Consider the following 22,965-nt stretch of genomic DNA (forward strand, 5'->3'; position numbering starts at 1 on the left):
CCTTCCATGTAGAGTCGACCATTTTATGTATGATTATGATGTACATGAATTTCATGGACATCGATTAGTGTTTACTACTAGCTGCAGCTACCTACAGCTTGATCTTTGATACCCCTGGAACTCCCATTACTGCCCTTCACCTCAGGTTGTCATAAAGGCATTGCAAGAGCAGAAATTAAACAAGATACCTATTTACTTTACGTAGTACCACTCCTCACGTAGTACCGTCCATTTAAACCCCTAGTAACCAATATGTTGGTTGAGACACTAGTTTCAAGTAAAAAATGTATTGCGTAGTTAGTAAAAACCACTACATACAGATAAAAGCCACAAACTTGTGATTATGTTCGCTGAACCTAGAGCTAAAAACATTAAAACCGTATGACTTAATGAATAGCTACAACCTTGCCACAAGTGCCCAGGTATTTCACCCAGGTGACTCAATTCCAAAGTACGTAGTCATTGAACAAATCCTCCGACATTCCACAGAGGTGGATCGGCTCTAAAGTGCATCAATGTTTAATCAAAGGTGATAAAACAACAATTAATGCAGTTGTCACATCTGCCTTCAACTAAGCGTCACAGTTTACCCCCTCAACTACCTGTGCTTAAGGGACTACAAGTCAATACAACAAAAACTTTAAAAGACCTGCCTGAACTTTAAAGTGCTTTAACATTATGCAGTCTGCAGAAAGTGCATTATACATGGCATCTTATGGATCCCTAGTTGCCTCAATTTCTGTGTTACATTGGCCCTACTACTTGATACACAACTAAAGCATTGCCGCAAATGTCCTGATATTTCACCAGGATGACTGGCTCTAAATTGCATTGTCATTAGTCAGGTCAAAGGAAAGCAACAGTTCATGCTGTTGTCATGGCTACCATTCAGCTAGGGGTCACAATTAACCCTTTCCGCTGACTACACATGTGGGACTGCCAAACAATGATTCAATAAAATTAACATTCTACCCTTACGTTGTTAGTCTCTAGTTGGCCTCAATCTTGATGTTGCTCAGGAATTTCATCACCAGGTTTAAAAGTTTAATTACTTGGCAAGTCAGGGAAACTGAATCTCTGCACAGCCATGTGATGACTGATTGCCAACAAGGGCAAATGTGTAGCTTCCGAAATAGTGGTTTAAGTAAATTCTTCCTGGCCTCCACATAGGACGTGAGATATCGACTCTGCTTTGTAACTGCATAACTGATAACTTGGGTGTGTTGGTCTACCCTTCCATGTGAGGGTGAGGTCTTTTGTATCCCAGTGTCCACATCTGTATTGCATAAAAGTTTTCCTTAGAGCAGAAGAGAAATGGGCAGTTATATAAGCCTGTGGCTTTCGTCTCTTGAATAATCACTTTCCAGGAATGCTGCTGCATTGCAAATGAATTCTTGTCTTGTAAAAGTGACTGATGATTTACAGAAGAAAGCTGCTCTTTCAATGTTACTGTCCCACGGGTCCTAGACGTTTAATTATTTTAAAACCTCTCTTGGACTTTCACCCCAAGAATTTGCTTGATTTTTCCTTATTTGTGGCTCCATTTCACACCAGCATAAATCTTTTCAAGCACCTGCTCTCAGCCTTGCGGAGTTTACAGCACAGTTTAATGAATGTGTTCATTCTTTTTCATGTTCGATTTTTAAGTCCAAATTTGACTGTGCTAGACAGGTTAATTTTGGCAAAGTGAACACCAATTTATAATCATTTGTTTAATGCTGATTTAGAAAGTCAGCTTCCTTACTGTGCATAATTTCCAAGCCATATGCCACTGTTGGGATGAGTTAGGCTTTCATTAACTTTATCAGGTAACTAAACGAAGGGCAGTTCAATTTCTTTTTCAGGAGCTTAGACACAAGAGTTAATGAGTGAGCCTCTGTCTGTAATGTGGCCAAATATTTCTTGAAGGACAACTTATGGCAAATATGAATGCCTTAATACTTATAAGTGTGATCTTCCTCCATCAGCTTGCCCCTAATGGACCAGGAGAATGACTTGTACTTGGAATCGACTAAACGCACAACATTTGTTCTATATAAATTCAGCTCTATTCCTTGCAGCTCCATGTAAGCGGCTAGCACACTGATGGATCTTTGGAGGCTGATTGGGCAATTGGGTAAAGTCAACATCATCTGCATACTACAAGCACGCTATTTTTTTCTGCCTCCAGGATAGGTGGATGACTTTCCTCTTGTCTCAAATGGTTGTTTAAGTCGGCTAAATATAGATTGAGCAAATTCTGAGCTAGGACGCATCCCTGTTTCAAGCTATTCCTAGTGTAAATTCTTATGGTCACTTCTGCTGCTGTCTCCTAGTTTGACCTATGCCCAGGTGTCACTATGCAGTGCTATGATTGCATTTCGCATTTTATCTGGGATACCCTACTCTGCCAACTTTGCCCAAAGTTGCTTGCGTAGTGCACAATTAAAGGCAGATTTGAGGTCTATGAAGCATGTGAGCAAGCAAGTTTTATGCCTTATAGCATTTTCTGTTAAGATGATAAGTGCCAGTAAATTTGTTATTGTTAGGCACCGCTGTCATTATCTGATCCAAATCCACCTTGTGGCATTTTAGCTTCTTTAAATTGTCAGGTGCTAGTTTTGAAATTGAGTGCTAGACCTGACATCCTTGGCATGGATTCCCCTGTCTTTTTGGCTCTGCCGCCAGTATTTGTTTACCGTGTGCTGGATTTCATTTTTGCTGGTTTTGGTACTCTGGGCACTTTACCACTGCTGATCAGTGCTAAGGTGCAAGTGCTCCCAGTGCAAATTATGATTATGACTGGTTATGCATGATTGTCATATTTGATTTACTAGTAAGTCCCTAGTATAGTGCACCATGTGTGCCCAGGGCCTTTGAATCAAATGCTACTAGTGGGCCTGCAGCACTGATAGTGCCACCCACATGAGAAGCCTTGTAAACATGTCTCAGAACTGCCATTACAGTGTCTGTGTGAGCAGTTTTAAACTGCCATGTCAATCTGGCAAGTGCACCCACTTGAAAGGCCCAAACCTTCCCTTTTAGTACATGTAAGGCACCCCTGAGGTAGGCCCACGGTAGCCCTATGAGCAGGGTGCGGTGTATTTAAAAGGTAGGACATGTACTGGTGTGGTTTACATGTTCTGCTAGTGAAATACTGCCAAGTTTGGTATTCACTACTGCAAGGCCTATCCCTCCTTTAGATTAACATACGGATTGCCTTGAAATATCTCTCAAGTGCATTTTCCCATTGGGAGCAGATATAAATGTGGAGTTTGTGGTCTCTGGACTCACAATTTAAAAATCCATCTTTTAGATGGTTTTTAACTTGTGTTTTTGAATTTGTCACTATTAGAAAGTGGGCATTCTTTTGCTTAACCATTCTTTGCCTCTGCTTGGCTGTGGAATACACGTCTGGGTCAGGATGGCAATTGGGCTGGTTGTGAATCGACTCCAGACAGTCACAAAAAGAGAGTTGAGGTGTGACCTGCATTTCCCGAAGGGCCTTCCTGGGCTAGAGTGGTGGGAGGATCTGACACCTGCACCTGAATAGGACTGTGCCTGTCCTAACACAATAGAGTCTCCAACCCCCTAAAGTTTGTCTGAAGCCAGCACAGGAAAGGCAGGGTCTTGTGCACTACAAAGACTTTCCTTTGATGTTTGCCTACAAAGGCAGAAATGAGTAGAAGTATTGGACCCAAAACCCCAGACTTTTTAACACTTCTTGGTCAAGACTAGACTCAAGGAGAAGAGCTGAAGAGCTGTGAGGAGGAACACTGCCACTTTGCTGTATGTGCTTTGCTGGGTTGGTCTGCAGTTGATACTTCTGCTTTATAGAGGACACAGAGTGGAATTTGCTGTGTGAGATTTCTCCAAGGGCTTGGATTGAGCTTGTCTCCTGTTAAGAAGTCTCAGGGACATCAAAGACTTCACCTGCCAGCCCCTGGATTCTCTTGCAGAGGGCCCTGACTTGCCAAGAGGTGCCCACGGCTGTTCCTGAGCCCTTTGGAGTGAAATCTGACATACATGAAGAAGAAATAGGCACCTTGAATCTGAACAACTCCAGAACCGTCACTGCTGTCCAACTCCAAGCAGCTGCCTGCACCCGAAGACGTGGTGCCTGCTGAAGTGTGATGACCACAACTGAAACCACAGATGTAGGAAGTTGGCTCTGTATGTACTATTTCAAAGTAAGAAATAGCATGCACAGAGTCCAAGGGTTCCCCTTAGAGGTAAGATAGTGGCAAAAAGAGATAATTCTAATGCTCTATTTTGTGGTAGTGTGGTCGAGCAGTAGGCTTATCAGAGGGTAGTGTTAAGCATTTGTTGTACACACACAGGCAATAAATGAGGAACACACACTCAAAGAAAATTCCAGGCCAATAGGTTTTTATATAGAAAAATATATTTTTTTAGTTTATTTTAAGAACCACAGGTTCAAGATTTACAATCAATACTTCAAATGAAAGGTACTTCACTCAGGTATCATAGGAACTTTGAATCAGCAAAATAGCATGTACAGTTTTGGCAAAAATGGCAATAAGCTATTTTAAAACTAGACACAGTGCAAATTTCAACAGTTCATGGCGGAGGTAAGTATTTGTTAGTTTTGCAGGTAAGTAAACCACCTACAGGGTTCAAAGTTGGATCCAAAGTAGCCCACCGTTGGGGGTTCAGGGCAACCCTAAAGTTACCACACCAGCAGCTCAGGGCCGGTCACATGCAGAGGTCAAAGTGGTGCCCAAAACACATAGGCTTCAATGGAGAAGGGGGTGCCCCGGTTTCAGTCTGCCAGCAGGTAAGTACCCGTGACTTCAGAGGGCAGACCAGGGGGGTTTTGCAGGGCACCGGGGGTGACACAAGTCAGCACAAAAAGTACACCCTCAGCAGCATGGAGGCGGCCGGGTGCAGAGTGCAAACTGGCGTCGGGTTTGCAATAGGTTTCAATGGGAGACCCTGGGGTCTCTTCAGCGAAGCAGGCAGGCAGGCAAGGGGGGGGCTCCTCGGGGTAGCCACCACCTTGGCAAGGGAGAGGGCCACCTGGGGGTGCTCCTGCACTGGAGGTCGGATCCTTCAGGTCCTGGGGGCTGCGGGTGCAGTGTCTTTACCAGGCGTTGGGTTCTTGGAAGCAGGCAGTCGCGGTCAGGGGGAGCCTCTGGATTCCCTCTGCAGGCGTCGCTGGGAGGGCTCAGGGAGGTCAACTCTGGCTACTCACAGGGTCCCAGTCGCCGGGGAGTCCTCCCTGTAGTGTTGTTTCTCCGCAGATCAAGCCAGGGGCGTCAGGTGCAGAGTGGAAAGTCTCACGCTTCCGGCGGGAAACGTGCAGTCCTTTAAAAGCTGTTTCTTTATTGCAAGTTGTAGTTTCTTTGGAACAGGGCCGCTGTCCTCAGGAGTTCTTGGTCCTTTTAGATGCAGGGTAGTCCTCTGAGGCTTCAGAGGTCACTGGACCCTGGGGAGTGCGTCGCTGTTGCAGTTTCTCTTGAAGTGGGGAGACAGGCCGGTAGGGCTGGGGCCAAAGCAATTGGTGTCTCTGCCTTCTCTGCAGGGCTTCAGGTCAGCAGTCCTTCTTCATCTTAGGTTGCAGGAATCTGCTTTCCTAGGTTCTGGGGGCCCCTAAATACTAAATTTTCCCATGCCCAGAAAGTGATCACCTCCCTCAAATTCTCAGATTAGATGGCAGCTTTTCCAAGACAAGAACAGTAAATTACTTTCTTAGGAATGGGGTCTTTAGTAGCCTGTCAGTTAACACCCTGTCCAAGTAGGGACCCTCACTCTAGTCAGGGTAAGGTAGTCACCAACCTAAGATAACCCCTGGTAGCTTAGCACGAACAGTCAGGCTTTTCTCAGAGGCAATGTTATAAGTATTTGTACCCACACACGGTAACACAGTGAAAACACTACAAATTGACCAGTTGAGAAAAATAGCAATATTAATTTAAGTAAAACAAAACCAAAACAACAAAAAAACAACATACACAAGCAAATATATGACTTTTTAAAGGTTAAGTCACACTAAAGCATTTAGAAATGCAATAGCTCCAGCTAGTGCTATCACAGCATCATGACAGAGTTGTTCTCATCAGTCCGACGCCACTCGCGAGGGAGTGTGGCGGCAGTCATGGAGTCACACGGACCCCAGGTACAGCACCTTAGAAACAAGGCAGTGTCAAATACATGGTACGTTGTCTGGGAGGTGAGGTGTCGCTGGAGTCAGTGTGGAGTCTGTTCCCTACAGCTACACAGGAGGTGAGGTTTTGGTTCCTGTTAGAAATGGGATCTTTGGTTGACAGTCAGGTTACCCCCTGTTCAAGCAAGGACCCTCACTCTAGTCAGGGTAAAAGAGAATCACCCACAGCTAACCCCTGCTCACCCCCTTGGTAGCTGGGCAAGAGCAGTAGGCTTAACTTCAGAGTGCTAAGGGTAAAGTATTGGTGCCAACACACTTAATAACTTAATCAAAACACTTCAAAATGACACAACAGAGGTTTAGAAAAATAGAAAATATTTATCTAAACAAAACAAGACCAAAACAACAAAAATCCACAATACACAAGTCAAGTTATCACTAAAAATGTGAAAAGAGTCTTCACGTAATTTTAAACACAACGCTAACGCTGTTAGCGTGAAAATGTACCTTGGGTGTGTCAAAAATAACCCTGCACGTGCGAGTGTGCGTCAACAAGGGCTTGTGATGCATCAGTTTCACTCACGAGCGAGACCTTGCGTCGTTTCTCCTTTAATCGGTTCGGCGGGCATCATTTCTTCTCTCCGCAGGAGAGCGATGCGTCGATCTGGGCAGCACTCTCGGGACCGGCAGGCCTTGCATTGTTTTTACACGCCCAGCGGCATTTGCGTCAGAAATTCAGCCACACGATGGTCCGAAAACCACACAACATGGGTTGCGATCTCACCAGCCTCCGTCAGCCATACTGCGCGTCGTTTTTCCACCCACTGGCGTCGATCTTCCGGTCGCGTTGCAGGTGAACATCGATTTCCAGCTGCTAAGACGGCAGCGCATCGATTTTTCAGCCGCAGATCGGAGTTGCGTTGATCTTTTCCCCGCACGCTGGTCTGTACGTGGATTTCTCACTCTTGGGCTGCCAGCTTCTCTTCTCAGGGCCCCAGGAACAGGATGGGCACTACTTGGCAGAGTAGGAGTCTCTCCAGAGGCTCCAGGTGCTGGCAGAGAGTAGTCTTTGCTGTCCCTGAGACTTCAAACAACAAGAGGCAAGCTCTAAATCAAACCCTTGGAGATCTTCACAAGGAAGGAAGGCAGCACAAAGTCCAGTTTCTGTGCTCTAGCACAGGCAGAAGCAGCAACTGCAGGATTGCACCACAAAGCACAGTCAAAGGCAGAGCAGCTCTTCTTTCTCAGCTTTTCAGCTGTTCTCCAGACAGAGGTTCCTCTTGCTTTCCAAAAGTGTTCTAAAATCTGTAGTTTTGGGTGCCCTTCTTATACCCATTTTGCCCTTTGAAGTGTGCTGACTTCAAAGCAAAGTCTCTCTTGTTTGTGAAATCCTGCCTTGCCCAGGCCAGGCCCCAGACACACACCAGGGGGTTGGAGACTGCATTGTGTGAGGGCAGGCACAGCCCTTTCAGGTGTGAGTGACCACTCTTCCCCTCCCTCCTACCACTGATGGCTCACTGGGATATGCAGGCTACACCCAGGTCCCTTTGTATCACTGTTTAGAGAGAAGTGCAAACAGCCCAACTTTCAAACTGACCCAGACAGGGAATTCACAAACAAGCAGAGTCACAGAAATGGTTTAAGCAAGAAAATGCTCACTTTCTAAAAGTGGCATTTTCAAACACACAATCTTAAAATCAACTTTACTAAAAGATGTATTTTTAAATTGGGAGCTCGGAGACCCCAATCTCCACATGTCTATCCGCTCCCAAAGGGAATCTACACTTTAATCATATATAAAGGTAGCCCCCATGTTAACCTATAAAAGGGACAGGTCTTGCAACAGAGAAAAACGAATTTTGCAGTATTTCACTGTCAGGACATATACAAGACATTAGTACATGTCCTACCTTAACCGTACACTGCACCCTACCCTTGGGGCTACCTGGGGCCTACCTTAGGGGTGCCTTACATGTAAGAAAAGGGAAGGTTTAGGCCTGGCAAGTGGGTACGAATTTACAGTTTAAAAACTGCACACACAGACACTGCAGTAGCAGGCCTGAGACATGATTACAGAGCTACTTATGTGGGTGGCACAACCAGTGCTGCAGGCCCACTAGTAGCATTTGATTTACAGGCCCTGGGCACTTCTAGTGCACTTTACTAGGGACTTACTAGTAAATCAAGAATGCCAATCATGGATGAACCAAAATCACATGCACAATTTGGATAGGAACACTTGCACTTTAGCACTGGTTAGCAATGGTAAAGTGACCAGAGTAACAAAAACAGCAAAAACGGAGTCCAGCACACTTCAACAACCTGGGAAACAGAGGCAAAAAATTAAGGGAGACCAAGACAAGGATGAAAAGTCTAACAAGATGTTTCTGTGTGCTGTATGCCAACCAGCTTCTGAGTTCTATCATGAACATAAGTTAGCACCCTTTGTTCATTCACTAACTTTTGTTGAATACAAGTAGGATTGGATACTGGGCCAGGTCCCTCGCTTTTTTCAGAGGGGATGCCTATTGTGACTGGGCCTTTCAATTTTGATTCCTTACTGTGTGTGTTTCCTTCTGCTTTTCTATGAAAAAATATCTGACATATACTTTTCTGCTTGACTCCTTTGTATTTGTTTCGTATTTTAATTAATATTTTCAGTTCTGTTTAGACTTTGACTTTTGGTTCTAAATTCTGCTTAGGTTCATTCAGTGTCATCTTGCTACATGTTTGTGTCATCTAAGCTGGCTATGTTGGTATTTCCTGCTGTATTTTGGGGTTCTAAAATGGTACTGCTTCTTCTGCATACAATCATTCCATTACTGTATGTTTGATGTGAAAATGAACGCTGCACAGACCATGTTTTTGTACTGTTCTGTATCGTCAGATTTCCTCTGTGTTCTGGCTGATTGTTTCTTTTTTTACCTTCTGTAAGATGTTGTTCAAGATCATTGGGAGTGCCTGCAGTTTCCCCAAAAACATTGCGCTTTGAAAAGGGGCTTGTTGCTCATAATTATGTGCTTGTGCACTCAAAATCAACTCATTCAGTGTTTGTAATTTTTTATTTATACCAACAATGTGAGTTCCCATAGTATCCAGTAGATCAACTTAAATTTCCTGTTTATCTTCTTAGAACAGGATTGCCAATGAAATTGCCTCCATTGTGTTTAGAAGCATGATTCAAGTACCGGCCGGGGCCTCGCTGTGCCATTTACCGGCTACCAGGTTCAGCCCGCAATCTTGTTATTTGTCTCCCAGGCTGCCTTCAGCTAATTTTTTGCCCTGATACCTATTTGGTAATTGCCTTGTTTTTAACTCCTTTTCACTGGTTCTATTACTCACAATAGATTCCTTATTACTCTTTTCCAGCGCTCTACTAACTACTTGGGACGGCACCAGCTTGATTGGGCTTAGGGGAAAATTGTCCTCATACACAAATCTCTTATTTGGACATGCTCTTTGACTCAGGAACGGAATCAAATTGACTGTGGTGGTGTCCAAATTCAGTTCTTTCCCTGTTGACAAGGAGTGTAAGTGATTGATTACTGGATTTGCCTCTTCACTTTATGCAACGGCAGCAACTGGAGCAAATTCCTTAAGGTCAAAATAAATGATCCTGTTGCTCCCTCCCCCCTGGGCTATACCTATGCAGAGGGCATGTATTTGATAGCTCCCCATTGCTTAGGGCAGAGAGGTTCAGGAATGGTACTAAAGATGATTCACCAGCATTATGCACTTACATCTGTACTATAATGGGGCTTGTACTTGAGCTGGGTAAGATATTCATCTTATTCTTGGCCATAACTTTATCTTCTGGGCTTGAGTTAATCCCCGATTGGGGTTCTGCTGAACTCTCTTCAACTTCTGCAGTAAGTGCTTGCTCAGAGTTTTTCTGGATTAGAAAATCGTTATCCTAGATCTGTCACCTTTTGACCACTTGTGCCACTTCCTGCCCCTCCCTATTGTTAGTTTCTTTTTTTCACAATTTTTGTTTTTTCCTTCTCATTCTGGACATGAAATGATGGTTAGATCTGCTGTTCTTGTTCTCTTTGATACCCTCTTCTTGCCTCGGCACGGGGCTCCCATGGTCCTTCCAGACTGCATTTTCTAGCAGGAATACATTAACCATTGCCACAAAAGTATGTTTACTTGACTGATGGTTGACTGCTGATGGGGGCCTTTAGGAGTTTTTGTTTGTTTTCAGGTAATGTCACAGATACAGTTTATTAAAGTATGGCAAGTTGGGTAACTTGAATCTACTAAATATTTTCTTTATACCTTTGTGCTTCCACAGCTTTGGTTGGATTATCCATAGAGGGCATCCTCTGACTGAGAAGCAGATTTTAGGGGGTGGGTGAAATTGAGAAGAAGAAAATCAAGGAGCACTTGCCACCCTACAATCTGCACCCAGACTTAGTAGGGCTGCCTCTGCAGGGAGACCAGCTCACCCTACCCCAGAGGCTATCTAAAGCCTTCCAATTCTCTCTGTAGATGTCGGTGACTTCAGAGGCTGCCTCTCAACCCTTGGTCAACTGGTCAATGAACTTATCTATAGTATCTATAGTGAACCTTGACTTTGCAGTTAAGTTTATTCAGCGAATAGTTTGCAGTCAACATTCTGGCAACTTGGTGGTAGCTGACTCCTGACACAGCTGATGGACTGGTTTGCACCTCTGTGATGCCAAATTGAACTTATGCTGTTCACTGGGACTTTTGGTGACCCTAACCTAAATCCTTTTTTCATCAAGTGGCAGGGTGGTAAATTGTGGCATTGTGGAATTGTGGCAGTGTGGCTGTATTGCAGCTGTGTTGCGGCGGTGGTCAATAGTGCAGTCTACACCTGGCGGAGGGCGTCCCCAGAGAGTCCCGCAACATTGGATCAGGGAGCAGCTGCGATACGACTCACAGGGGTGTCACAGGGGTTGTGGCCTAAACTCAGGGGTGGCCAAAAGGAATAAATCAAGCGGAGTATGTCAGTCGCCAGCCCAAAAGCCCAGGACCAACATCAGACAACGGCCCGCACTGAGCACCCCAGCACCTGCTTTTGCCCCAACCCGGCCTCTCCACTCACTTGTCTCCCGAGGGGCTGGTCCGGTCGTGCGCTACGAACTCCAAGCTGTGCACCTGAACACTGAGCTCCCATGCAATAATTTGCTGCTCACCACACCTGATGCTCCTCCCACTGTTGGCTGCTACGTGCTGAGTGCTTCCGTCACTGCGAGTTCTCAGAGATGAAACCCGGTGGCCCCTTCTCAGGTTGAGACACTAAGGCCCTGAATACAAGTCTTGCGGTCCTAGGCCCGCCAGACTCGCGGTGGTGGTCGGACCGCTGCCAAAGTGGCAGTCCAACAGCCGCATTATGACTGTGATGAAAGCGCCATGGTCTGACCACCGGCATCGCCACTTTTTTGCCGGCTGACGGTCTGGCGGTCTTAATCTGCCACAGCAGCGCTGCACTGGTGATTACGATGCCGGTGCCTGCCAGCTTTTCCATGCCGGTTCCACCGCCATGCAACAGCTGGCAGAGATGGGGTGACGGGGGCCCTATTTGGGCCCCTGCACTCCGATGCACTTGGCATATCCAGTGCAGGGGCCCCCATGGACAGCCCCATTACACTTTTCACTGCCTGAATTACAGGTAGTGAAAAGCATGACGGGTGCTGTCTTACCCAACGCACCGCAACATTGCTGACAGCTTGATTACGAGCCGGAGTCAATGTTGTGGGTAGTTTCCCACTGGGCCAGCGGGGATAAATGCTGTTTCCGCCCACTGGCCCAGCTGGAAACTCATAAGTGGCGGTCTTCCAACCAAGTGAGTTTGGCGGTCAGAAACTCGGAATGAGGCCCTAAGAATGGGAGAAGGGGTCAACCCTGATGGGTCAAAAAAAGTTGTCACTTTCACTATCCCAGGAATTTTCCTGAATCAAGATGAATCTCAGGTCCCATCCATCACCCCATCTTCCTTTGGAATTGTGGAGAGTTAGCCTTGGACTTTGAACCACTTACTTGTCTTCTAATACATTTATCCTAAAAGCCCTCATACAACTATTCGAATATGGCAATGAATACATAATGATTTGGCAACATTGAAACTAAGAGTAGGTATTTTATAACACAAACATTAGGGCAAACCTCAAAACATGATAGAGTGAGGAAAATACGCAGATTGTAGAAGTGAGCAAGAATAAATATGTGGTGAAAGGAGGATTACAATTGGAATGCATTGACTGTGCTGGTCTTTGTGTTGAAATATCAAGAGAAGATGCTAGCCAGGGAAGTTGCATCGACACAACTGGTGTGCATCTCAGTCCAGAAATGGCAAAATGCAATAGAGCCATCTGCTCTTTAGTTCCGTCCAATGATTTTGTTTCCATTCGTACTTTATTTCTCCAAATTGAGGTCATTAATCGGGAGTCAGAATTTTGCAGTAACACTAATTTACAACAAAAAAAAATACAAGCATAGCTAACATGAAAATATACGTGGCAGAGGCAAGATCCATGCAATGTTTATGAGATTCGACTCCATCATACAGACACATTGGACATTTAGCCTAGGTACTAGGGTCACCTTTATCCATCCCCTGGCACTCAAGTATCTGGCTTTTTGAAGCTGCCAAAGGATTTCCTGCTGTGGACCATCACGTCCAGCAGCTTTGACTACTACAGCTCCTCTTGAAAAAATGAGGAGCTATTTTGTGTGTGTGAGCCCTAACAGGCTGAGATTGCTTCTCCGGCTGAGCTACTCTCCCCTAACACATGAACAGGAACACTGGACCTTCTATGTGTATCTGGAGTCATGGATATGTCTTAAGCGCTAAGATCTGGAAGCTGTGCCAGGGTTTGAATAGGCCTAGGTTTTTGATGTGGATCATGAGGAGACTTCAATGAAGATTTTGGAATAGATTACATCTTTCAGACATTGTGCTGGGTTTGAGCTTGAGCACTGCAGTTGTAGCTGTGATATTTGAGAATTAATGTTCACAATTATTTGCTTTGTTAGAAGCACCTACAGCGTAAATGGAAAGATGCTTTCATTCATCAATGTGCCAAAGGTGTCGAAGGGTTTGCAGCCCATTTGCTGTTCTTGCAAGAAAAACGGAGTCCCACAGGTATGGTAACATTGGGACTGAGAGGGTGCCCAATTCAGGCAACTTTCCCCGCAGACTACAGAAAGTTCTACAGGCCATTAATGTAAATTAGAAATAAAAAAGGGGCCGTGACACAGTGCTTGTGGATCCCCAAAGTAGAACATATTTCTAGAGAGAGATTGCACCTTTACTGCCAAAACGAATCTTGGCTGATGTGTGTCAGTGTACTCGTTGGAGCTGATCGATCAAAGTTTTTTTTTATGTCCCATAATTTAGAGTTCTGCACCGCTTTCATTCAATCCCGTATCAAATTCAACTAGGAAGAAAATCTCTTCTAGGGAACAGCTTAACAATAAAAACACCAAGATAGGGAATGTGTACGCTTTCATTATTCCTAACTTTTAAATCGACAGTATTATATTTAAAAAAAATTAGCCGACTAGGTGGCTGTAGTCAGTTACTTGAGTAGATAACTGGCGGCACTTAGCGTCAGTCCACAAAAATCCAGACAGGCTTGCAGCATTTCCACAATTAACATTAATGCAATAGGTGTAGATAAAAAGCACCAAAATATGATTTTGCTGACTATTCATGTGTTATGCTGAAAGGTTGATATATTGAGGGCCATTAACAATTCCCACTATGTCATTTAATATAACAAGGATCATAGCTTTCGATGATTGTTCCTCGTGTCATTTTTAAGCACAATATATACCACCTTTTTTTTAACCTTTCCATAAAATTTAATTTCACTTTCTTTTACTGTCCAGGTCGTTTTTCCTACCCCTAAATGTAACTGTGTGTTTTACTACTCTTTGTCATGTTTATTTCCAATGTGCTTACTGGTGTTCCTACTTGACAAGTACTGTGCTACTGTGCCCACCTTCCCTTGTAAGCAGTAGATAGAAGAAAATAGTAAATACATTCAATGCAATGGTGCGTTGATCCTTTTTCGCTTTTTGTTCTTCCTTGATATGTATTGTGCTCCGGTGCCCACCTGGCCTTCTAAGCACTACATAAAACCACAAAATAAATAAATAAATAAATACACGCAAAACGACTCGTTCCTGCATGGAATGTGTTAAACTCTTTTGCCCATAGGGGCTCTCACCTACATCAAAAACCACCAAGTACTAATGTAAAATAACTGCAGTACTGATATAGAATCTTTGACACCGTTTGTAGTAGAAGTGTGTCACGTCACATACTTGATTCATCAGAGTCGTAGCTGTTGGCCTCGTCTTCATCTTCATCCACTGGTGGCTGCTGCCGTGAAGCCGGAGCGGGCACAGACGCAGCTGATGTCAGCGGTGCGGGCTGGCGTGAAACCCTCTCTTCTCTGGCTGCAGGTGCCGCGTACCCACCGCCTCTCTCGTCCCTTGGCGCCGCGGCTGAGTAGTTCACATCTGCCTGCGCTGGAGCGGCAGGCTGGCTCACTAAAGAAACAGGAAACCGTGTTTACAAAGCAGTCTACGATCAAACAAAGGAAGAAAGCCGGCGAATCATTTTGACAGCAGAGCCATGTTGCAATCATGCGGTAGGACTGTAATGCCAGCTGCGATCAGTCCCATGTGGTACCCAGCCACCTGAAAGTTTGCTGGGTGTTTGCAGAACACTGACATTTCGGAGATGAAAGGTCAGCATGGTTTTATCCACAGCCTTAAATGCCGCTGGATTGTGTGCCTAAAACCTTCTTATCAACCCTCCTGTACCCACATGACTTTTGTATTGTTTACTGTATTAAGTAGAGTCGGTACGTTACATTTAGGGGCAGACTTACTAAGAGACAGCTCATAAAAAGTAGGTGCAAATTGTGCTGCGACTTGTTGCGTCCTGTCTCCCATTTCGTGATGTTACCTATCTACTAATAGGTTGCTTCACTACACGTCCAGTAGCAGGTGGTCACAGAACTAATCGAGATCCCCCTCTGATTGTTAAATAAGTAAAAAAAAAAAAGGTATGGGGGTCTGAAAGGAACAGCAGAACGCCAACTCTGGGTTTGCATCTCCAATTGGAAAACCAATATTTTATTTGATTTTTTTTTAAAGCAGCCCATGTTCCTTAAAGGAATTCATGCGATTTGAAAAAAAAATGGAAAACGTAAGGGTAGGAGGCACTGGTCCCCTAGATCACAGCCTGCCCTTCCTGGGTACACACAGTACCATTCACAAAGGGCAAGGTGTCCCTCTGAGAAACTGTCCCTGGGAGAATGCAACCTTTGTAAATAAATTACCATCTTCTTTGAGGTGATGCTGGTAACTGATCAGTGGTTTATGTCTGTAATTGTGATTGCAAACCATTGAAATATGAAACATTGAAATCACAATCAGGAGGGAACACTTCAATATGCCCTTTCCTAATCGTGATTCAATATGGGTCACTAAACTCATTTTGTGAGTTGGAAAAGCTTTCCTGACTTGCTAAATGAGTTTCTTTGTATGTCTACCCCTCAGCTCCTTATGCTTTATCACAATCACCAGTTTATAAAGGGAAGTGATGAGTTATATGAACATGAGTTAAATGACTTAATCACATTGAAAGGAATTCAGTTGGAAGCTTTTCTAAACCATAAATACAGCAGGAGTTTGCACACCATGTGATACACATTATATAGTTGTGGCCAATGTGATTAATAATGGATGGCCTTTTTGACACAACATTTTCCATATGCATGACAGATGCACTAAGGAGATAGTCTACAATGTATGACACAGGTAGTACCATACTGTCAATTTCAACATGTCTTTGGCCAATGAGACATTGGGACCTATACTGCTGATGCATCCTTGGACTTGGATGTTCTTTTCATGTGAAACCACTCGCTTTGGGAATTAACATCTTTTGTGATATTTTCTGCTGCACATAGAGCTATCTTTTAAAAGGGCACTGATAAATACACATTACTTGAAGTATGCTGAAGGTGAAAACAATCACTAGCTGAAGTTTAAGTAACCATTCGAAGGAGAATCATTATCTCCAGGGAAGGCTTAGTGAGGTAATTGCTTATCAGTGGAACTTGTAGTCATCTGCTGGCACAAAATTGAATCCTAAAAATGGAGACTGTTAAAAACTGGGTCTCTGGTTGGCAGAGGTATGCAACTTGTCCGAGTAGGGACTACACTTCTAGTCAGGGTAAGTCAAAACGCAACCTAAATTATCTTGTGCTCACTCTCTGATACCTTGGCGCAGGCAGGGTTAACTTAGAAGCCAATGTGTAAAGTATTTGAGCATTAACGTATACAGTAACACAATAAAAACACCACAAAAAGCACACCAGTTGAGATTTTTTTTTTTATGAGAATAAAACAAGACCAAAATGACAAAGGTCCAATATTCACAGGTCGAGATCTCACTTTTTAGAGGTTTAAGCAGGTCTTAATCCATAGGAATCACTGGATGTATCTTTTTAGAATAAACGACCTGGGATGCGTCAAAAACAAAGATGATGCTGGCCACAGGGTAGGTGAGGTGCCAGAAAACCAAAGCAATATGTGGGTTCCTTATTGCACAGGGTAGGTGATGTGTCCATTCTTTACTCACAGGTGAGACAATGTGTTGGTTCCTAACTGACAGGGGATTCTTTCCTTGCAGGAAAGGCAATGCGTCCATTTCCAGACAGCCAGCCTCAGTTCCTTACTGCGGTGTGAGGTTGATGAGAAATTGACACCCAGGAACGATATGTGGAAAATCCAGACACGTTGTGATGAGGGAACGGTGGTTAAACAGGTGCTGCAATGATTCTGCTGGCGCTGCATCGATTTTCTAGGTACGAAACAGGCGCTGCATCGATTCTGCAGGTGTTGCACTAATTTTGCAGCTGTGAGACAAGCGCTGCAATGATTTTTGTGGTGCATTGAGGCATGGTTATTCTCCTTTAGGTGAAGTCTTTGATGGCCCTGAGACCTAACAGGAGGCAAGCTGAAAAGCCCTTTGAGATCACTTGTGGTGGGAAGGTAAATTCCTTCTAGCAGAGTAGGCAGCAGCAGGCAGCGGGGAAACAAGCAGAAGTGCCGTCCTTCCAGAAAAGCAGTCCAGTTGAGTCCTTTGGGCAGCCCTGCAGTCCAGAAGTGTCTGATTTTAGGGGGTCACAGACCCAGCATATATGCCCAAAAGTGCCTTTAAAGTGGAGGAGACTTCAAAGAGTGGTTTTGAAGAGCACCAGTTCCCCTTTTAGCCCAGTCCTGTCTGCCAGGAGATCTGTGGGGAATTATCAGTCCTTTGTGTGGGGTTAGGTCACTAGCCTTTGAAGTGTAAGTGAGAGCCCCTCCACCCTTCCGGGCCAGGAAGACCTATCAGTATGCAGAAGCAGCTATGGGTCCTATGTTTATGGCTGTCTGGGTGGAATGCACAAGGGGAGCTGTCAACCAACACAGAACAGATGTAGATTGGAGACAACCTGTAAGGCACAGAGAGCAGTTAGTGCAGAGAAATGCCTACTTTCTAAAAGTGGAATTTCTAAAATAGTAATGTTAAATAAACATCCCCAGTAAGCAGGATTTCTCACTACCATTCCAACAATACTAAACATGACGATGCCACTCTTTCCACATCAGAAATTACCACTTAAAAGTATATAAGGGAATTTCTAATGCTGGCCTATGAGAGGAGCAAGCTTCACAATAGTGAAACACGACTTTGGGAGTTTTTCACTATCAGGGCATGTGAAATTTACAAGCACATGTCCTGCCATTTACTTACATAGCACCCTGCCGTATGGGTTACCTGGTTGGCAAGTGCTTTTAAATGCCAAGTCAAAGTGGCAGTGAAACTGCACACACAGGCCTTTTTAGCAGGCCTGCAACATGGTTAAATGGCTACTTATGTGGGTGGCACAATCAGTGCTGCGGACCCACCAGTAGCCTTTAATTTATAGGCCCTGAGCACATGTAGTGCACGTTACTAAGGGCTTACAATTAAATTAAATATGCCAATTGGGTATGAGTCAATGTCACAATCTTTTAGGGAGACAGCACATACACTTTAGCACAGGTTAGCAACTGTAAAGTGCCTAGAGTCCTAAAGTCAACAAAAACGAGGTCAGAAAAAAAGGAGGAGGAAGGCAAAAAGTTTGGGCTGACTCTTCAGAAAGGGCCGTTTTCCAACAGAGGCTCTGCATTCCATCGTTCTGAGATTGGTAAATTGTGTACCATTACTTCTTAGGTAATAGTAGAAGCTGTTATTTTCACTACCTAGTAATGGCAAAGGTGTGGTATGGCACACTATTTAAAATTTTTACTTTCATACATTAATGCAAATAGCAAACACAAGTCTTTTGTTGTGAGACTAAGTGGCCACTGGAGTAAATATTTGCAGACATATTCACATTTTTATCTCTTTATTTTGTGGCTTGGTATTTGGTAAGTACTCCCCAAAGGTTAGTGATTAACATATATCCTTCCCAAGTACACTGATCTCATAGTTAGAAATAGTTCCCAAGGGAATGCATAAGTGAGTACTATGATTATGCACTGTTCACGAAGCTAAGACATGGATATATTCCTATTCAATTCATATTCAGTCCATATTAACATCATATACAAGAATGAAATATATTCATCAATGAAAACAATTTTCTTAAAACTGTTTTTTTTACAAGCTTTTTAAATAAAATTCGATATACCATTGGAAATCTTATATGATTCCAACATAAAAAGTAGTTCAAATGGACACAGTAAAAATAGATGGATCAACCCATTAGGGTTTCTCAGTCCATACACAACTAAACCTATAAGCTGTTTCATTTGACTTCCCAATTATCTTAAAGTGATAAGTCGATTACCACAGCCACAATAACATAATTCCTCTATCGACCACACAGTGGGTTGTAAAAAGCAAAACCCTTAAAGCACAGTGCTGCATTCTGAACTCAATAACATGCAACAGTGTATTTAGACAATATGTAACTTTTATAGTAGATGATAACTGCTCCACTGACTCCTTTTAAAAATTATAAAGGTTTCCATTTGACTGCATTTTCATAACAAGATACAACATATTTACCAGACAGGTTCATTATGTAGGGTTTAGTTTTAATAATCGTCTTCTTTTCAGACTCAAAGATGTCCCTTCAACAGAAAGGACAACTGACTAAATCTCTCTGTTGAATAATCAATTAATCAATTTTATTCCTGATAATGAGTCCTAGTTCAAAACTCATGGTGCCATAATTCAACCTAAGAGCCTCTACTGGTACTGCTTTAGATTACATAATACCTTCTTTATTATTCTATTTTGTATGTCCTTATGTGGAGCCACAAGTTTCATAATTAAGTGTGCTGCCCCATATCATTTAATCAGGACTATTTTCCGTGAATAAACATTTATTCTCAATGTAGTATTAATCCCCCTATAACTGATTGAATCTGCATATGCTATGGGCATTCAAAGGAAATTCAGCAGCATGGTGATCATTTCAAAAAAGCATAATGTGTTATAGCCATATAGCTAATACTTGTTAATTGCACTATTTGAGTTTTAATAACATTGGTAGTTAAGTAGAGCATTACCCTTTGTTGTATTTCCTTTAACTTCAATAAGAATACATATCTTCTAATGTAAATTATAAAAGAGCTAAAACACAACCTTGCTTAAGGATGTTTCCTATTTCTAATCCTTCTGTGAGGTAAACCCTGGAAGACTAGCCAAACACTAGCCCCTGGTTTAGTGTCCAAATACTATTCAAATGAAGTGTGAAAGTCTCCAAAACAAGCAAAGATGTTACCTTCAATTGTGATCGTTTACATTAAATACCTCAAGGTGAATATCTGATGGTTTGTGCCAAGACATGGCCAAAGGTTTCTCAAGAGGAATCAAAGTTTCAGATCAAAAGTATTCCTAGAATGACTTTATTTATGACAAGCTTTGCAAATATTTATGATTACGAATCTGATAATGAAATAAGCCAAGAGGCGTAGGGATCCTTTAAGTTCCCACAGTTTTTTAAGCATAGTTTTAACCACAGTAATAAGCCAAGAGGCATAAGGATCCTTTAAGCTCCCACAATTTTTTAAACATTGGTTTGACCACAGTCTCCTCTGGGTTGGCATTTAACAATTTTTCAACATGTATAAAGTGTGGATAAAAAAGCCAAGGCTTAACAATGGATGCTATTTGAAGATAAAGTTGGGATTTTATCTAGTCTGGTGCTTAACTTTGGCTGATTGTTGTTTTTATTTCACAGGTTGTATTCAAGGTAATCTTTAGAGTACATCCATGCTTTATACACTCTGCGTCTCAATGTCAGATGGCCTTGGACAAACATGTACAATATATTGTGTTCACTTATATCAGATGTAATTTCTGCCTCACTAGAAAAAGCCCAAATTTCTAGTAACATCCAAAATCTACAATAACTTTCTTCTTCATGAGAAAATCTATTATTTCCCAGGCTTTAACAATATCCGCCTTCTTCTTCCTTTTGAGCAGACATTTATATTCCCTCAGTTCCTGCTTATATCTCACTAATGTCAGGAGGGAAGGTGTTTAATATAATTTCTTATTAATCTTTGAACACCCTTCCTAACACTGAAACATTTCTCATCAAATCATAATCTGTGTTTTTAGAGTAAAAAAAAAAGGGTTGTATGCAAAGTTACTGTGCATTATACTAGAATCACTTAAGGGGGGTGCAGACATAAATTATTTATCCACTGAGGCTCAGTGTAATACATTATCACATTGGTTTTTAATTATTTCCCTTCGAATATATGCACCTCTATAATCTGTGTTGGCAATTATATTTCAATGATTTTGTTAAAAAATAGAATTCAAATTAATAGTTACCAGAATGGCCAGATGATCATTACTGTCCATGAAAAACAGTTACTAAATCATTAACTGCACAGCTGTTCACTGGTTTATAATCAATAGGGCACTGTTGCTCCCTCTTGATGTATGCTCACCTAGCAGGATGAGCTATTACAACTCGTCCATTAGAGATAAAAAAAAAGATAAGCAAGCCAAACTAATATACAAGAATCTTAACTCTTATGCATCTTGCTGCATCTGAGATATGTGTAGGAAAAGTTGATATCAGTCCAAATACAGGTGAAGAATTCGATGAATACTCTGACTCTTCCCTTATCCTGGTGTTGAGATCACCACAAAATGTAATCACTGTCTTCTGTCTAGTGGGCCTAATATTTTCTACTGCTTGCTTCAAATTCTCACTTTTTGTTTCTACACAACATGCAGATAAGATAAGCTAAGATAAACATTAAAAAAAGATACTACCTCGGTCTTAACATCAAAGACTATTTTTATAGCCAACATATTTCTGTGGCTAAATCAATTACATATATCTGCAATTCAAATTATCACTTACCAAGTTGGTAAATCGACTAATTGTTCTACCACACCATGCACAATTAGTTTCCTTATTTAAAATCAAAAGCACAGGCAACATTAAGAGGATGGTTAACCATGTTTCTTGTAACATCATAATACTTTGGTTAATAAATGCTGGCATCTCTGGACATATTTTCCATTACCTTCTGAACCCAAAACATTTCCATGAAATTATTTTAAAAATGTAACCAAAAGAATTCTAGGGTGTCTGAAATTATTTTAAAAATGTAACCAAAAGAATTTTAGGGTGTCTGAGTGTTTGAATAGTAAATGTACTCCTTACCTTCTTTTCTCTCATTTCATATAACATTCAGTTGATTTAAAGGAAAGGAACATATATGTTCAAGCTTATCATAAAAGCACAATTCATTAGGTGAAATAACGTGAAGGAATACACGTCTTAAGTTGGATCCCTTTTGCTGCCCTTTGGCCTTGTGATCTCTTTGCTGACCTGGCTGGTATCCCATTGTTTTATAAGAATTCCATTAGTTTTGTAGATTTCGATTGCATCAATGGCGATAAATATTCTTTTTCAGCAACATTACAGGGAGATTTTAGTACTTAACAATAGGACAACCAGCTTCAATTCATCCTTAGCTGTCACAATTAGATCACCACTTAATGGAAACAAAAACTTCAACCCGGTGATTTCACCTCCATTCTTTCCCTTTAAAAAAATCTAGATATAATATTAAAAGAAACAATGGCCCTGAGCACTGGCATAGAATAAAAGAAGAGTAATTTGATACAATTAATAAAGATTTTTTAGCAATACTGCTCTTTCGAAGATATAGCCAAATGATCAACAAATCATTAAAATGTATTTGGTTGTTTTCATTTCTCTAATAAATTGATCACAACGTTGTAGGGATTGTCATTTCAGAGCTTTTTGTTACTTTTCTTCTCCAACACTCAAATGTTATTGCCATTACCATGCTCATTTCTACATCTGATACTCTCATGTTTAAAATGTGTCAATTAATTTTCACATTCTTGCAAGGCTCATTACATTTTTGGATGGTGCATGCAATGGCTTGGCCTATTTGAATGTTCCTTCATTATACATTACTGCTGATGATATACATCTCTGCTTGAAAGTCTCCTCTGCTCCAGACATCCAACGCCTCAAATGCTGCTTGAACATCCTCAATACCTGTATGCCCAGTGTCTATGTGAAGCTCAACTCACCCAAGACAGAATTCCTGTTATTTGCCAAGGACAATGAACAGGTTACAGCACACACTTGGCTTAATGACATGAAACTTGATGGCTTTGAACCCTAACTTTCATCATATGCAAAGTCACTTGGATTAACTCTGGACGTTACTCCAACACTTCACCAAAAAGAACAGCTGGCCTGATCCTAGATCTCTCTCATAAAGAAACTCTAACCATTTTTTCCATAAAGCGACTTCAGAACTGC

At 42.3% G+C, this 22,965-nt stretch overlaps 1 protein-coding gene across 3 annotated transcripts in view; it reads right to left on the minus strand.

The window, feature by feature from the left end:
• The window catches only part of RPH3A (rabphilin 3A), a 756,965-nt gene that overhangs the window by 119,031 nt on the left and 614,969 nt on the right, over positions 1 to 22,965 (minus strand). For all 3 annotated transcript variants that reach the window (XM_069214805.1, XM_069214806.1, XM_069214807.1), the window contains exon 11: positions 14,405 to 14,632. In XM_069214805.1, the coding sequence (XP_069070906.1) occupies positions 14,405 to 14,632 (228 nt within the window). The remainder of the gene's footprint in view (positions 1 to 14,404; positions 14,633 to 22,965) is intronic.

This window comes from Pleurodeles waltl, chromosome 11 (assembly GCF_031143425.1).
Source record: "Pleurodeles waltl isolate 20211129_DDA chromosome 11, aPleWal1.hap1.20221129, whole genome shotgun sequence".
NCBI classification, from domain to species: domain Eukaryota; kingdom Metazoa; phylum Chordata; class Amphibia; order Caudata; family Salamandridae; genus Pleurodeles; species Pleurodeles waltl.